General features: G+C 35.2%; 1 protein-coding gene across 2 annotated transcripts in view; it reads left to right on the top strand.

Annotated features, from left to right (window-relative positions):
- Nucleotides 1–18371, top strand: part of grm8a (glutamate receptor, metabotropic 8a) — a 269794-nt gene extending 251423 nt beyond the window's left edge. For both annotated transcript variants that reach the window (XM_088645158.1, XM_088645159.1), the window contains 2 exons: nucleotides 6688–6934; nucleotides 17826–18371. In XM_088645158.1, the coding sequence (XP_088501284.1) occupies nucleotides 6688–6934; nucleotides 17826–17875 (297 nt within the window). In that variant the 3' untranslated portion in view covers nucleotides 17876–18371. The remainder of the gene's footprint in view (nucleotides 1–6687; nucleotides 6935–17825) is intronic.
- The last annotated feature ends 474 nt before the right edge of the window (nucleotides 18372–18845 follow it).

The following is an 18845-nucleotide window of genomic DNA, read 5'->3' as shown; positions in this document are numbered from 1 at the left end:
GCACCGGACTCATAGAAAAACAGATATGTCCTGTGAACCTTAGGTCATATACCTCCTCTGCATTCTGTTGCCACATTGCACTTTGGTCCAGGGATTCCTCTGGTTGGAAGTAAATATTCCTCTCCTCAACTGGTCTAATTGAGAACTATTAACTATTAAGGGACAAGTGTGTATGGTCAATGATTCTTTATCTCTAGACTTCTCACCACTTCTGATGCCATCGCTTCTCATCACTTCTTGCCTGCAAAATATCAGAAATCCATCGATGTCTTTAACAAGGACAAGGCCCAGGCTTTATTTCTACACCAAGTTACAACTGTCACGCAAAACGTTTTTCAAAGATTGACCTGAGAGAGGTCTAACACATGATTTGCATGAAATAAGAAGATGAGTGGAAGATGGTTTTCAACACCAGCTTGGACCATGACAAGTAGACTTTGAACTCTTTGGACTTCAATGACCCAGCCATCTTACAAACCTTAATAAAATGTCTTTGTTGTTGTATGCATTGATGACATCCTTATCTATTCCAACTCCCTCTGAAAACATTCCTGGCATGTCAAGGAGGTGTGGCAACATCTACTGCAGCATGACTGTATATATAATTAGACAACTGTGAGTTTCACCAAAGAGAGATGACCTTCTTAGGTACAAAATTACTTTGACCAGTTTGCAAGGTAGTGGCAGTGAAGGACTGGCCTACTCCCTCCTTCGTGAAACAAGTGCAGCCTTTTGAAGTAGAGATGGACACCTCAAATGTAGAAGTAAGAGCAGTTCAGGTCCCTGCCTAAACACCATCACTGCTCTGTCTTTTCCAAGAAACTGTCAGCAGCAGAACAAAATTACAATATGGGCATCCAAGAGCAGCTGGAAATCAAACTGACTCTGGAAGAATGGTGCCACCTTCTGGAGGGAGCCTCTCACCCATTCCTACTCCTCTGTAATCATAAAAACCTAGGCTACATAAAAAAGTGTAACAAGTTGATCTCCAGTCAAGTGAAGGGGGCTCTGTTTTTCATCAGTTTAGTTTCTCTATTTCCTACTGACCTGATACGAAGGATGGAAAGTCCAATGCTTTGCCCAGATTTCTCCTGAGTAGAATTCAATGGATCCATGGCCCATCATTCCTGCAATCCACATACTAGGAGCTACACATTTGGAAGTGGAAGAGACAGTGTTGGCCTCACTGGCTTCCAATCCCACTCCTTTCCGAGCACTGCTGGACAGACCATTCATCCCTCTCTTAGCCAGACCAGGCTGCCATCAGCTCCCACAATGACTGACATTTTCACAAAGAAGATTCCACCAATTTCCTTGGGATTTCACCTCCAACCAAGGCCCTCAGTTTGTTTCAAGCTTTGGTGTGACTTCTTGGTCTTACTTGGCCTGGGAATCTAAGTCATCCTCATCCTCAGGATATCTAAGCACCATCTTGTATGTGACAACCTTCTCAAGGCTTTGCAGAGGCACCAGCGTTCTGCTAATCACCACCAATGGGCTATTCCACCTCTGAGGCTTAGCCAAAGAGCTTGATTATCAATCAAGCACCTTCACCTGTGGTTTCCCTCTAGGAAGCTGGCTTCATTGTCCCTTACTTGGATCAAGGAATGGGTGAATGCCATCACCTAAAGGCTTGGTTTTCCCTGCAAGCTCAGACAATGCATTTCATTGGTTTCCCACATGCCTTTTCGGAAACCAGCACTGACCAGCACCCTGGTACCAGATTTGATGAAACCCTCACCCCTTCTGGTTGAGGAGTCCCACGATTTCACCCTTCACAGCATCCTGCATTCCCAGGTGGGCCAGAGAAGCTTACAATACCTAGTGCACTGGAGGGGTTATAGACTAGAACTATGGTCCTTGGTTCCTACCAGAGAGCTGTAGGCCCGCCCCCATGCCTGGTTTTCTCCTCTCATGTCAGGTACCCGGGAAAGCCCCATCCGGTGACAGTGTAAACATAGGCTCGCACTCCCTTGTTGCTAGAGCAACAAGACGGATTTCATTGCAAGCTGAAACATCTACCAGTGCCATAAGAACATGATACAGACACCTGTTCCTAATTAACACATACTTACCGTGTTAAAATCAGGTATTTTAGCCCTGCCTCAGCCCTAGTCCTGTGCTCAGTCTTGAGTCTCTTACTTACTTACTTACTGCACTTGATGTTCTTTTAGTCTCTAGCTTGCATTCTAGCTTTACTTTGTTGTACATAAACCCTCACTTGTACAACAGCAAAATTTGTAGTAATGGAGCAAAGAGGATAATTGCAATTTGAAACATGAAAAGGAAAAACTATTAAAAAATGTTTCAGCACTACTGTATGTAAGGGGAGGTTCTGGGGAAAAGGATGTCCGAAGAGATGGAAATCTGGGAGACAAATTACTGGAAGATAATAGAGTGATTTAGAAAACAATGTGTTAAACATTGAGAGCTAGTGGTAGGTGTTAATCTAGTCTGAGGGTAATTTTGGCTTGTCATTTTTTACTTTCTCTTTACCTTGCAGCGGAGATCTAATCTTTGCTTATTCCTCTGCAGCTTGCACACTCATGTAACTCTCCTTTCCATATCTTCTCTGTGAAATTTCTGACAAACTATCCTGTCCATCTGTTGCAATAACACTGTATGTCACGTAGGCAAAATACAAGATACCCAATGGCATGCTGACACATAAAACATCTAGACAGGGATATACTGAAGATTAATAATCTCAGTAATGTCTGGAGTGACAAAATATATGGAGATAAAATTACAGTAAATAATATTTTACAAGATAATAAGATAATAGTTTGAGCAGTACATTTATGACATGATAGTTATATATCAAATGTTTACTTAAGATTAAACACCAGGACAGGTCACATTAAGGTCATCATAATGTACTGACAACATTTCTGTACTAACATGAATTCTAATATCGGACGTTAGCATTTATCAACCTTTTGTGAAGCATGCAAAAGTGTCAATGACTTTGAAAGTGTTTTTAATAGAAAGTTATTGAGGTACTCTTTGAAATTTCCAATTATAATCATACATATAATAGAGATTTTCTTAATTATATAGTACAGTATATTAAATCATTTTTTAAAACTGATTCAGGAAAATACCTAAATATACATAGTATAAAATATGTATATTTAAATCATTATATTAATTTAGAAAGATTTTGTTTTCAAAATCTTACATATACTTTACAATATACAGTATGGGAACAACTAATAGGTTTATTCCATGCTGAAAAAAGTAGAAAGAAAACAACGTTTCAGCAGTGGAGCCTTCTTCAGGTGTAAGCTCAAATCTGAAGAAGGCTCCACGGCCGAAACGTTGTTTTCTTTCTTCTTTTTTCAGCATGGAATAAACCCCTTACTTGTTCCTTTGCAGCCTACGCATGCTGACGCAGCTACTCAACTGAACTACTACAATATATAGTATGTATGCATTTCCCTTTATACAGTAGGCTGTATTTTAAAAAAAGTTGAAAAATATTTTGAGTGTTCAGAATGCATTCTTTTTAAAGTCTGTATTATTTTTTTCCCATCTTTACCACTATTTTTTTTTGTTTTCTTACTATTATTAACATAGTGCTGCAATCATGGTAGAAAATGTCAATGAGCTTTAGTGCCCTGGTTTTCTTCCAGACCTTCAAGTTTGAGTGATCTAAATCACGGATAGCTGATGCACACAACTTATGTATTTTCTATGTACAGTACTGTTCTGCTGTCATGATAAATCTTTGTTTTGAAGTTATCATTTTAATCAATTTGACTCTTAAGGTCTCTGACACATTTTTTTCTAATGAATGTTAATTGTAAGAATTAACTTCAGTTTTAAAAGCAGTTTGCTTCAAAGATATATTTGAAAACGTCTGCCTGCTGCATATTTTATGACATACAGTAGGTAATTTTTTTGCACTTGACCTCTGCAGTCTACACAGATTTATATGATACTTTGAAGTTTTTTTACTTACCTACCAATAAGCCTCTGATATGCTAGCAGTTTTTAGGGCATTTTCAGTTGTCAAATATAGCCTGCAGCACAGTTTATTAGAGCAACTAGTGAAGCCATGAAAAGCTATGAACCATTGTAATCACTAATTTTCTATTTGCAAATTACTTGTATTTTTGAAATCTTATTCATTAATTCAACATTTTAAGGGATTTTTCAGCCTTTATATGCTAAAATTGAATTTGCTCTGAAATAGAAACACTTACAGAGTTTACAAAGTTTGGAATATGTAGTATTTGAAATAGTTAATGGTACTGTATACTGTGCCAGTCCTGGCCAGACTTACATGTTCTTCTGGACTGATCGATAAATGTTCATGGATCAAGATGTGTGATTATAATAGGGAAGATTAAATGTATTACTCATGTCATTTGCCCATTAATGTAGGCCTGGGTAAAACTACTGCTTCTCCTACTACTTTCTGATAAATATCAGAGTAGATCAGCAAATAAATATTCAGAATTCAACCAAGGACCAGAATAACCAGCTCACAAATACTGTATATACATTACAAATACAGAAAAATGTAACAAATCACATCTTGCAAATGTTTAACATTTCTCGGTTTATTTTAAAATTAAATGAAATTATTAGAGGAATAAGAATAGTGATGCACCATGAGCTGATTTAAAACAAATAGTTGATTGAGATTTTGAAATATTTACATATTTTAAAGACAATCTTGTCCTCAATCTGAAACATTAAAATAAAATAAATCTTACTAGGACTCACATTTTTTAATTAATTGTGTATTGTTATAGCCTTTCAGAGCTAAAAAAACATATGACTTCAAACCTAGACTATGTAAAGAAATCAGAACATTTCAAGCTTTTAATAATAACATTGCAATTTTAATTATAAACACATAAAACAATTACTAAAAATATTTCAGAAAGAAAATATTTACAGTATGGGTGGACCTTCCTATTTATGACCAGGCAAAGAACAAAAAGAGTAGTTACTATAAACATCATAGCTGGCTATATGAGACAATGATTTAAAAGAATTCTTATTCCTACATTTTTTCTTCATGTAGGGTTCATTATTTAAAGCATAAAAAATGTATTGAATGTGTCTGCGAATGAAGTAATAAAGAAGAGAAGAAAGGGTAAAAATAACTGTCATACTTTAAGTATCTTTTATACATTATCAGCCACTATGAAAATATGAAAGTCCAAATTTTGTGGCTACAACATAAAAAGACCAAGAAAAAATACCTTGCACATCAGCAGAACGACAGTAGAACTCTGCATGAAAATGATCTGCTATACAGGAGTAAGATTTTGACAGCTCAGAGACAAAATCATCATCTTCTGTGGACTAGAGAACAACTGAGATGGCAGCAAAAAAAGTATTTATTTTTCTATTCACCAAGGAATGCTGTTTTGCTCTGGACAGACAAGACATTAGACAACTTGTATAGAGACATCATGTTGTACATTATGTTGACTGTTGAGTTGTTCAAGGCATCATGCAGGGTGGTGGAAGTGTGATAATGTAGAGGGGAATCTTCTTTAACAGAAGATTTACTAGATTTAGGGTGACCTTACTGCTCATCCATACGTTGAGTGTCTTTGAGGCAACAGTTTTACAGCACATCAGTTGTAGGGTGCTGATTTTCTAGAGTAAAGCAAGGCCACACAGTACTAGGATTACAATGGCATAACGTCATGAAAACAATGTCAAGGTACAGCCGTTCGGCGGTGGGGTGGCTCTGTGGTTGTGGCTGGAAGGTTGGTGGTTCATATCCTGTGGCCAGCAGAGGAATCCTACTCTGTTAGGCCCCTGAGCAAGGCCCTTAACCCCAATTGCCCGGGGGGGTGCTGTCTAAATGGCTGACCCTGCACTCTGACCCCAAACTTCTCTCCCTGTCCTTGTCTCATGGAGAGCAAGTTGGGGTATGCGAAGAGACAAATTCCAAATACACGAAATTGTGATCTCATCTTATCTCTTATTTAATGCTAGCTTTTTCTCATGACTGCAGTCCTGTGGAATATTTGTGGCTCCAACTTATCAAAGTCATTAACAGAAAAGAACCATGAATGGCCAGCTTCACTGGCTGGCTGTGCAGGAAGAATGGAACAACCCACAGGAGTCTGTCCAGAGGTTGTTTAGGTCTATGTGTCACTATTTCCACGATTGTGTAAATGCTTAGAGACACTAACTTACATAAAATGTAATGTTTTCTTCAAATGTGAAACCGTGTGTCACATTACATAATGAAAACATTGTATTTTCACTTCATTTGCTGTTTAGCTCTTGTATGTTTAAAACATTTGCCCTAACTCATTAGCCTGAATGCTGCATTTCTTTTAGGCACCAGTATACTTCTGTACCTTTTTCATTTGCTGTTATCAGGTATAATAGAATACAATGTAAAGTAAAGATTTATTCCATCAAAAAAAGAAGAAATTCTTAAACTGTGAAACATCATAAATATTGCTACAATTATACAACTTTAAAAAAAAATAATGAACAAATACAAATACTTGAAAATGTATTAGAGGCAGCATATTTACTATAACTTTTGCACTAGCGTTTTAGAATTCCACTCAGGTTATTTATGGTCTCTTATGAAATGTGCAACCATATTGTTCTTTATTATCAGTATAAAGTTCTTTTAATGCCTCAGATTTTTATGTAAGCTCACATCATTGAATTTTGTTGTTTTCTTATGTTTTTCAGATGTACATCCAGACCACAACCCTTACAATTTCTATGAGTTTAAGTGCTTCAGTCTCTCTGGGTATGCTCTATATGCCTAAGGTTTATATTATCATCTTCCATCCAGAGCAGAATGTGCAAAAACGTAAGCGTAGCTTCAAGGCTGTAGTGACAGCAGCCACGATGTCAAGCAAACTGACACAAAAAGGAAGTGACAGACCAAATGGAGAGGTCAAAACGGAACTCTGTGAAAGCCTGGAAACTAACAGTAAGTACATAGTGCTCAACGGTTATTTACAGAATAAAAGGTGAAATACCTACGGTAGTATTCCACATTTTTATTTTGTACACATGGGTTTTTGGAGGACTAATTCTTGCTACAGCACCCTAATTAGTATAAGGTGTTGCCAATGTACAAATCTTTTTATGTATTTTTTGTGTAATGATTGAAATTGTATCAAGTGAAATTAAAAATAAAAGAAAAACTAATTGTCACAAAACTAGGACTTTTAATGAACTCAAAATAATTTAAAAAAACTAAACAAAACTAATTCCTTAATCACACAATACTGATATAATAAATTTCAATTAAACTGTAAGAGTATATGAAATACAAAATAATATGATGAAAATAATACAGAAAATGATTTTGTCAAATCAATTGTTAATGTAAAATTAATTATTAAAATGGTACAATTAATGGTATGGGCGGAGTGGTGGCACTGTGGCTAAGGATCTGCGCCTGTGGCTGTAAGGTTACAGGCTCAAATCTCGTGGCTGGCAGAGGAATCCTACTCTGTTGGGTCCCTGAGCAAGGCCCTTAACCTCAACTGCTCCAGGGGTGCTGTATAAATGGCTGACCCTGTGCACTGATCCCAAGCTTCTCTCCCTGTCTGTGTGTCTAATGGAGAGCAAGTTGGGGTATGCAAAAAGACAAGATCCTAATGCGAGAAATTGTATATGGCTAATAAAGTGATCTTATCTTATGAATGAAAGAAAAAAATCCAAAATGTCAGAAAAATACTTCAATATGCGAATTGGTAATGTTACTAGTGGTTTTTCCACTAAATTATATTCTGTAGGATAGCCAAATGCATATACTGTATACTTGGTATTGCCTTGAAACAGGATACAGTATATAACTCAGTTGGGTAGCTGTGTCAGCATGCGTAGGCTGAAAAGGAACAAGTAAAGGTTTATTCCATGCTGAAAAGAGTAGAAAGAAATCACAACATTTCAGCCATGGAGCCTTGTTCAGGTGACACCTGAAGAAGGCTCCACGGCCGAAATGTGTTTTCTTTCTTCTCTTTTCAGCATACAGTATATACAGTAACTGACCTTTTTATAAAAAGAATATACAGGACACATGTATAAGAACTTATAATTGGCTTTTACATAGCACGTGCAGTCAATACACTCACAGAAAATTTCAACTTATTAACAGAAATGCAGTATGAATGAACTTTGGATCTTTGCCACTGAGGTTGAATATCCATTATTATCAATGCTCTGAAACTGCAATAAATGAAAACTCATTACCAAAATGTCCGCGTCATTTATTTCAAAATCACTTGTATTCTTAATTTTACTTATGTTGAAACACATTTATAGGAAAACATTTTTTTCTGCACTTGTGTACTAACTCATTTAAATGTATATACCTTTGTGTCTTTCAATAAAATATTTAAAATTCAAGTGCTTGCCATATCCCAAAATCTTATGAGTATGGGCTTTAGATTAGTAACAAAGCATGAGCCTTACATAAGTTTTTGCTTAGATATAATTGTCACTGGACTGAGGGAGGTTTACACGTCTTTCTTGAAATTATATCTGAAAGCAGTAAATATGCTGTAATAGACTGTCCCATATGCTTTACAAAGCATGCTAAAGCACATGCAGGAATATTAATGTGGAGTGGAGATATATAAAGGATTTTATGAGCACAGCTTGGCCAAATTAATGGTTCTCTCCTGTTATATGTGATCTGAATTATAATGAGCAATGTACATTAAAAAATAAAATGAGAATATCAAGAAGTATATGCTGGCTGTTTTCGCTGTGGGATACTCATTGCCCCTATTCAGCATCATTTAACATCACAAAAAAATCAGTGATACATTTCTTCATTTTTTAATGTAAAGGCAATTACAAAAAAAAATCACAATTTGTTCCCTATAAGTTTATTAAAATGACAGGAAGTGTATAAGAAGCCACATTAAGCTGAAACTAAAAATGCTTGGCACATTGTCTTTCTAAACAGTACTCCTCCTATATTTTAAATGGTAAATTGCCAGTTATTTTGGTATTTTCTATCAACCTGATTTGGAATTGATAGTTGTTAATGAACTTGGGTTACCATTACAAGCCCTAACCTTGAGCACAAAAGGAGAGTAAGGAGACCTGTGTGTGCATTCCTCTGACATGTCCACCTGGCAGAACTGTTCATCATTTGATTTGCTGCAAGCTCTACAATGCCTTACAGGAATAAATGTGTGTTCCTATCTCAGGCACCTATCAAGTCCTAGAGGTTACTGCTCTGCAGCGAGAAAGATATCCTCAGGCGAAATCAATCCCACTTTACATTTTGTGCATCACTTCATGGGCAATCCCAGTGAAAGTTAGCTAATGACATAGCCCAATATTCAACCTATGACATCAGTGCTCCAAGATAACTTTTTTACCAATTGAACTATGTACTTAGGAGCCCCTTTGCTTGTTCTTTTCTTAACTCATACTGTATATATCTTAGATAAAGCATTACTTGGAGTAAGGGTATAATTTTTATCTATATATACTAATAACTATTTTGTAGGCTTATTACACCCTAATTTAATTGCAAAGTTCAGTAACATTCAGAGGTAGGCATGCACTTGTTCAGAGCAGTTCTAACTGTGAACCCAAATTTACCTTAGGTGAGTCTGAATAGGAGAGAAATGCTAAGTATATAGCACTATGGCACTTTTACACCAACTGAGAAACAGGAATGGAAAACAAATTAATGTAATTATTTCCATAAATACCTAAATATTTTGATACAGTTGAGGCTACGATGCGGCCCCCAGGTCTCATGGAGGTTTTCATTGTTTGTAGTCCTCAGCAAAGTTACCTTATTCTTCTGAAGATTTGAAATAATGGGTATTTTTTTACACATTGTTTACACAGCTGCTTTTGCCAAAATACAGATAATCAAAGTAGTATTACTAATAATTCACTAAGGTAATTGACGGCACTGTTTAATCATCAAGACAACCATCATCATCCAACGCCCATTATTTAAATCACAAGTTTGTCTTGAGAGAGTTCCCCTTTCCATTCATACTTGAAGCCAATTTAAGTGCAGGTAATCTGAACACTAAAAGACTACCAGACTGTGAGATTTATTATAGAAATTGGTTTCCATTCCTTTATGAGCAAATGTTCTCTCTTTGGCCTGTTATAGTTTTTTGTGTATTATGATTATAGGGACCAAAATCTGTTATCTTTAACATGTAGAAAGTATTGCTCTGAACCTTATAGACCTGTATATATCCATTTATAATTTAGTGTAATTTAGTGTAATTGTTGTGTTATTTATTGTTAAATACTTGTGCTAATTAAGTTGGACCTGATTATTATACTATCAAACTGTCAGAGAATAAATGACACACACCCCGTGTAATTCTCAGTAATCCTTGATTTTAGGGGATGAAATCCTTAATCTTTATAATTTGCTTGCATAGTAAGGTGGTGTGAGGACCTGATCTTGAAATTGATTAAATAGCCTCTTTATTTTATAATTTAACATCCCCATTTTTTAAGCAATATCTTATCAGAATTATTACAGCATTCACAATACTTTGGAACTGATTTTATTTGATTTGATGTCTATGTCTGAAATGCAGAATTCTGATTGCTTAAAAAGTTTTGGCTATTTTATTGTCCCTTGTGCCTGATTTTACAAGGATTTTTAGCTATAGGAGATTTAAATATTCATGATCTTTTGCAGTAGAATTCTGTGGTCTCTGAATTGCTTTGGCTTTACTCATATGTACTGTATGTATGATAAAAGACAAATACTAGAACTTGTTATTTCATATGGTCTGTCTGTTAATGACCTTCAGGTGTGTGAATTGTAAACTTCAGAACTATCGAATTGTTTTGATCTAGAGCTTCCACTAACTACTTACAAACTTCAGTGGATAATGTACTATCAGGATTCATAACAGTTCGATTATTTAGATTTGCTTTCCCAATTCAAGTTTTCCTGTCAGTGGTCCTCAGCCAAATAGACCTGAGGACTCCATTATGTTATACAATTTCATGCTTGGTGGCATTTAAGATTGTTTAAATTGTTCAGCTGCAGAAAAAAACAGAGTGGTTTCATGTATATGTCATTCTCCTTGGTACAACAACCAGCTTTGCTCTATGAAAGCTGATGGCCATACAGTATTCATGCAATCTCTGAAACTCACCACATGTTCCTTGGATCTTATTACCACTGACTTACAGTGTTCAAATGTGTAACTCAATTTCTGTTTGATACACATAGAGTATCAATGAATCATTAAGCTATGATTTTGGGCCATCTGAAGGCAGGAGTTCAACTTATAGCTGTACCATTTTTGGAAAAGGTTCCAGATTGGGTTGTTACTGTTCATGATTACTTAAATTCAAAGAAACTTTGCAGGCTATTTCAAAGTGGTTTTATAGCAATCTATACTACAGAAATAGCTAGAGTTGCTAATCTATTGATGACTACAGACTGATTATAAGTAATTGTTCTCCTGAATCTCAATGCTGTATTTGATACCATCCTACACACTGTATGAACAGAGAGAGGGTTGCTGCTTAATGGAATTGTTTGTTGTGGTTTAAATCTCATCTAATCAAATCGGACACTTTGTCCTCGCCTAAGTTGGTCACTTCTTGCATCATGTATGGCTTTCCTCTTGTTCCAGTTCTTTTTTTTAAATCAGATAATCGAGTACTCAAACTGGACTTTTTTATTGAACAATAAATATTGCCTTTAAAATGGGTTTTTGAAAGGTACTGTATATACTACCATTGGCCTTGATTCTTCATAGCTATGACATCAGTTTTAATTTCTATGGTGATGACACCTAAATTATGTTCCCATAAAACATGACATTAATCAAACACTATCTGCCTTGTCTCACTGCTTAGATAATGTTTAAAAACTGTATGCAGTTAAACATTTTTACATCTGAATTATGACATAAAGAGGTATGATTTGATATCCTTATCAGCTCTTTAAATGCTGTAGCTTGAAAATACTGTAGGTGGACCTGGAATCGGTCCCAGTACTCAGGTAAATAATCTCTGTGATCCAAGACTTACACTTTAAGCTTAAGTTTAGACTTGTATGACAAAGGTTCTTTTGATCTTTGTAACACTGAACATACTGTACTGCATTTGTTTAATATTTGTTTAGATTTCTCCCAGTCTAGTGAAGAAAAGTTAATACATGTTTTTTAAGCTTCTTCAAGCACTCTTTTTCACATTTTAACATAGTGCTTGCTAGTGTTTCTAAAGTTGTAGCATGTTCAGACTGCTGCTTATGTATTAATTATCTTAAATTAAACTAAAACTCATGTTGTAAACAAGTCTCAGTTTGACAGCAGACGTGAGCACCACGTCAACCTTCAATGTGTCATCCACTGCCCACAATCCATGGTACCCCAACTACAGTTCTGTATGTCAATTATTTTTGGTGTTTTAAGTGACCTTTGACTGGAATTTTCTTCCACAGTTCTTGGGCTTTGTTACTACAGGAGACTAATCTAACAATGTTTTCTGTGCCAATATCTTACAGCCACTCTACTTCCAGAACGTCATCTAACCTTTAACTACAGCTGAAATGTTTGAACAGTTTTAGCTTTTTAACATTTTCTGGTTTAGCCTGCTAAAACTGGATCTGTGGAATTTGAAATCAAATTCCAAATGCAGTTTAATTACCTTAATACCTGAAAACCTTAAGGGTTTGAATAGTTTTTTTTTTTAATTTTCTGTTGGTTATATCTTGCATGTCAGTTAGCACTTACATATATTGCTTTAAAACTAACTTTTTTATCTTCTCTCTAAGATTTTAATGTATCTACCATAATTTGTATGTTGGGATTATGTACAAAGATTATTCAATATTATAAGTGCCCAGCAGGGTGTCTTCATTAAAGTATTACTATTAGAAATTAAACTTAGAGTACAGTTGCAAACTATGTAATGTCAGTTTTCTAAGCAATCTGTGATTAAAACAAGCCCCATGTCTTCATCTCATGACCTCTTGTGAGATCTAAAATCATTTGTGCAAACACTTTGTTTAAAATAGGCAGGGCCAGGATAATAGACACACCAACACAGCTGAACACATCTGTAAGGTTCAAAAACTGCCCTTTTTTCATAAAGGAAAAAAACTAGCCACCACAAGCCAAACAAAACCCCAGCTCTATTTTGAGCTGCTAACTGACTTCTTCAGTCCCTTTGTCACCAGCACCAGCCATGTGGCTGCATCCTGGCTTCATCAAAAGACATTCTGAATGCCAGTCTTCAATTACAAACAAAAGAGGAATTTATTTTCCATTAAATAATACAAAAGTTTTGAAACACAAACTCCAGCGACTATCCAGAGATCAACTTCCTTACAGTCCCTTTTAGAATTTCTCCTATCCCAGGAGGACTTTCTTCCTTAAAACATCTACTGACATTTATATAATATTCACATATATCATTACAAATCTAAATACATTTTAATTTTCATGGTTCCTTATTTTAAAATAACCATTAAGCTTTTAATACTTTCAAACAGAAAAAAATAACTAATGTAATGTATGTACAAACACAGTCCAAATCTCTCTGTGAGGCATTTAAATACTAACTTCCAAAATCCAAACATTCATTTTCTTGGTCTATCCTTCAAAAGTTCCTCATTAGTTTTTCTTCTCCTTCTCCTCCAGGTATTTTCCCAGAGGTCGGAGGGAATGGGTTTCCTGCACTGCTGGCAGGGCATTAAACATTTATGTCTAGCTATCTCCTGTGTATGGGTTTCCTCCACTGGGAAAGGAAGGGAAAGCTCTTCAGTGGAAGTAGTGTCTGCAAATGTTAGCATGGGCTGAAGGAATAATGTATGACAGTTTAGATAAAATAGGAATCTGAGTAAGCTAGATCTAGAGATATTTTAGATCATCATCATTATCATCATCCTCTGCTGTGGATGAAATGTTCACACGGACTATTTATCTTCTGGTATCCAGATTAATTGACTTACGCAGGAAGCTTCCACTTGACCAATTGCCTTCCTATAACTTGTCATGTTTATTGAGGATAGCAACAGCTCATTCCCTAAAGGATTCTGGGAAATCTGGTCCAGACAAGCCTGTACCCTCACAACCCAACAAATGTGTATACACACACCTATGTAATGACAGTCCGGATTATCAATGTAGTTTAATTTGTCTTCTGTGTTATGCAATCACATTGTTTTGTCCGCAGTTCTGTTTTTCATGTTCACATTAAGTTACAGTTTTTCACTCTAGTCTTAACTCAAGTCTTGTTCTTTCTGTTAGGATTTGCTAAAGATGGGGTTTTAAGTTTACATTTTGACCCATCTCTAAACCATACTTCTTTGTAAAATAGTATTTTGCTTCTTGGACAAGTTTGACATTGAGAATCTCTCTACTAAACAATCTAACTGCCTTTTGCAGCATTTTCTAAACAGACATTATGACCTTAGTGTTGCTCCCTGGTTTCTACAGGCTGGGTAATCAAACAAATGTCAAATGCTAAGGGGATAGCAAAGTGATCATGAGAAGGGAGAACATCTTTCTTTTTCATACTAGTTGTAAAATAGAAATAAGGACACTCTCACACTAAATAGGAATGTAATCAAAATAGATAATGTAACAATGACACATATATGATTAGCAATTAATTTTATGTTGTCGTTTTTTTATTTTGACAAGTTAACAACTAAAAATGATGTTCTTTACATTTTATTTTACTATTTGTTTCATTATTAATACACAACAATGCAGTTTTCAAGCTTTATTTGATATTCCAAAAAATGTATCAAATTTAAAAAAAATCAATCAGTTCTGACATTTCTCACTTCCTTTTATATTCCTAAATTATGTTTCATTTTTTTTCTATAGGAAAATATTTTACTTCAGCCAAAGTTTAGAATATTATGTATTGCCTATTAATTATATTGTCATTAATTTCATTTAAGAGAAAAGCAGGTTTTCTAAATAAGAACTACATATAGTGAAATATTGCTGTAAGAAAGCTTTACATTTATGTATATACGCATGTACTGTATCATTTTTATTATAAAAAAACACAACAAAATGGCACATTGGCTGTATTTAATTGTTTTCTTAACTGTGAAGCTGTTGCAACCGTGTATGACATTTTTCTAAGAAAAAGTAATTAAGTTAAATAAAAAGCTTTTGACTGTAAGTGGAATTAAATCTTTCCATAAAGCAAATATTAAATATTTCCTCTCCGGCATCTGTGTTTCAGGGAGGGGAAATTATTTGCTCCAGAGGAAGCTGAAATGATATCACACAGCATGTATTCTAATTTAGGGGGTATTTACGTACATGCTGCTTCAACCCTTTAGTTCAAATATGGTATAAAGACTATTAAGCATCTTTGTTGCCAGTCAGATGTAAGCCTTAATTGTAAATTTACTACAAATTCTATTGATGAACAGAAAATGCAAGCATTAAAGCAGTTAGAGTCTTTAGACAAACAAGGCTGATAGAGCTATCAGTAACTAAGCTTTTTTATTATTTTTTTAATCGAATTTATATGGAATTAAATTGTTTCTGAAAAAGTGTAGCAGGCAGCATGGTGCCACAGTGGTTAACTGATCGGGTGGGTTTGTTCCAAGTGCTCCAGTTTCTTCTCAAAGTACAAAGACATACTGGTTGATTAATTGGCTTCTGGGAAAATTGGCCCAAGTGTGTGTGTGTGTCGCATTGGCGCCCCATCCAGGGTATAACCTGCCTGGAACCCTTTGCTTGGTGGGAAATGCTCTGACTTCCCCGTGTCCCCGTACTGGATAAATCGGTTAAAATGGATGGATGTAAAAATTCTAACTCATTCAGTGTAAAAAAAACAAAGAGAAATCTTGGTGTCTGTAACTTAGCATGGTAACTTGGTAAGAATATGTAAAAATGCAATCAGACTGGCATATTTTACCTTAGAACTGTAAGTTGGAAAAAGTAATATAATGGAACGAATAACAATAGTGAGGTACTGTACTTACAAGTGTGATGTGAAGCCCTTGTAGTCTCGTCAAATTATTCTTCAAAGGAGGAGATCCTGTGTAAGCTTTTAAAAGCTTTTATTTACCTAGGGCTTGTGATAGTGTATATCTGGATTTTCTTTTGTAAAATTCTCCCGGAAGATGAATCCCTGGGATTGTGAAGCTAATTGAAAAAGAATACAGTGACACCATTGCAGAAAGCTACTGTGTAACTGTGAGGAGAGCTTCATCTATTGCTGATAGCAGTGAAATTAAATGCGGAGTCCCACAGGGCTCAAAGCTGAAACCTTATTCTTTTCCCAAAATGTGTTCGTTATTTCGGTCATGGAAAAACTACCAAAACTCTTAACATGCAAATACCATTAAAATTGGTAGGAGAGCTGACACACATCAAGCAATTACAAAAATACAAATAGATTTTGACAGTATTGAAAATGGATAGGTAACTGCAAAGTGAATTTAGCCAATTGGAAAGTGACCAGTGGGAGAAGATCAGAGTGTTCATTGTTTTTCTTATTCATCTTCCTTTTTTACTTTAAGGAAATAAACATCAAAACAAATCAAAAAGTGATGGTGAAAAATGTATATGAATGTCCAAGACGTATTGACCACAGAAAGTGCAGTATATTTGAAATACTGTTTTCAGTCCTTAGTGCTTTCAAGAACCTTTTTTACTGTGTTCAAATCATTTTTGTTGCACACCGGAAGGAAAATAAGATGTACTCAAGTCAATGCAGCTTTTTTAGGAAGATAAACCACAAAATCTGTGTGTGTGTAAGTGCTTTCTTTAATCATTATAGGTGCACCAAAACTGTCAAGAGAAATTCTTATTTGCTAAACATAGTTTTTTATTTGAAGTTGTACATATTATATGTCCAGACCATTTGTTATCTGATATTTGTAGATGAACTGTACAGTATATTACAAAATAATTAATTTAAGAAGCAATGTCTACTTCCCAACAAAAATATTAAACATCCCTAAAGATTAGTGGTTCTCCCTCCCAGAACTCCAGTGGTATTCACAGAGACAAGTGACCACTCAACCTACAGAAACTGGCACAGCTGTGTGTTAGATGTGGTTAGCAGTTCAGTCTTTATTGCACTTCCTGTTTTTGTTCTGTTCTGAGCTTTTAGTGATTAGGCATGTGCAATCAAGTCTTGACCGCAGTCACTTTTTGTCCTTCTCATAGCACAACACACTGCAAATAAAAACCTGTTCTGATACTATTTCAAATTATTCAGGAATCATGGAGAATGATGCTGGCAAGAGGAAGTATATAATATTTTAATATGGCAGTGTATTTTTAAAATGAAGTGCATAGTCTCAACTGTATAAACCATGTACATATCAGGTTACATAAAACAGTAAAAAAAAAAAGGTTACATGAAACAACATGGCAAGTTGGAACATGCTTGGAACAGCATCTAGCATTTAGGCAGATAGGATAGCTATCAGTGCCACCAACTGGTGAGAGGTGATGGTAACTACCCAATGTAAGTAGTGGGACAGGTAGAAAGCACAGTTAATTTTGCAATGAAAAAAAAAACAATAGAAATTAAAATATAATAGATTATGTAGTTCAGGTAGGTAGCTGCATCAGTCTCCACAGCCAAAACGTTGTGTTTTCTGTCTTCTCATTTCAGCATGGAATAAACCTATTACTTGTTCCTACAATAGATTATTGTCTGTTAAGATTTTGTAGGAAATAAGTCAAGGATGAGATTCTTACCATTATTATGTCATTACTGTTGTGATCTGAATAGAAAATGCAGTCATTGGTTAAAAAAATAATTGCTGTTTTAATACACTGAAGAATTTGGGCTCACATATTCAGTATTACATGGTATCCATTAAATGCTGTACCTAATATTTTTAATATTTTTGCCAACAGCTTCATCAACCAAGACAACGTATGTCAGCTATAGCAATCATGCAAACTGAAAACCATTCAAAAGGAAATCCCTAAGGTGCACATTTGCAAATACAGGATTTCTCAAGTATGAAGACAACTGGAACCTTTTACCAGCACTGAAGCATGAGACATTGGTATTATTTTGCTGAAACTGACGGCTAAGACACCTTTCAGCTAAGAAGAGTACAGAGTTTGTTTGCTTGTATGATTAAGTATTAACAGCACAGATATGAAAAAGAACAAAGTGGCTGAAAGCCAGAACAAAAAGAACACTTAGCTTTGGGCAACAAAATGCCATCAGAGTCAACCATATTTGTTGTTATTATACTTGTAAGTATTTTTGTGGTTGTGAAATTTTTTCATTCTTGTCCCAGCTTTGTCCAACCTGCATAACGAGATGAGATTCTCTTGCAATGGCTAACTGGATTGAAGCCCTGGGTTGTGAACCTATAAATGCAATGGTTGAAGCATGCCAATTTTTATACAAATAATTTATTTATAATAAAGGAATGTTTTGCAAATGTTTAGCTTTGTTGGGTGTGGATTTAAGACCAGAAAAAAAATCTACTTTGCTAAAATCAAATATATCTATACACTTCTAAATAAAGTTTCCAGTAGGCAAACAATGCTATCACCTTTTTGTTTGTTTGCCCACTACACTACCAGTTATTTACCTTAATTGTGATTACACATTACCTAAAAATCCTATAAAGCAAAATATTAATTAATCAAGTACTAAGCATTTTAGATACAAAATATAATGGGACAATAACAGCGATTCTTCAGAGGGTCAGGGATAGCACTATTCATAGCTAAATAGAAAGTAATACAAATTACACATGCCAAATTAAGCACTTACACTTTAAATTGAGCAAATCCCTAAGGGTAATTTAACTCTGAAACACTCCACCTCTAAAATACATTTTTATCATTACAGAATATTAAGGAGAACGTAATGTACATTGTACTCCCCAAACTGTGAAATACAAGAAATTAATT

The sequence above is a fragment of the Lepisosteus platostomus genome, chromosome 9, assembly GCF_059453375.1.
Source record: "Lepisosteus platostomus isolate fLepPlt1 chromosome 9, fLepPlt1.hap1, whole genome shotgun sequence".
Taxonomy (NCBI): Eukaryota; Metazoa; Chordata; class Actinopteri; order Semionotiformes; family Lepisosteidae; genus Lepisosteus; species Lepisosteus platostomus.
The sequence above is the reverse complement of the archived record's forward strand: the minus strand, read 5'-3'. Positions and strand labels throughout refer to the sequence as shown.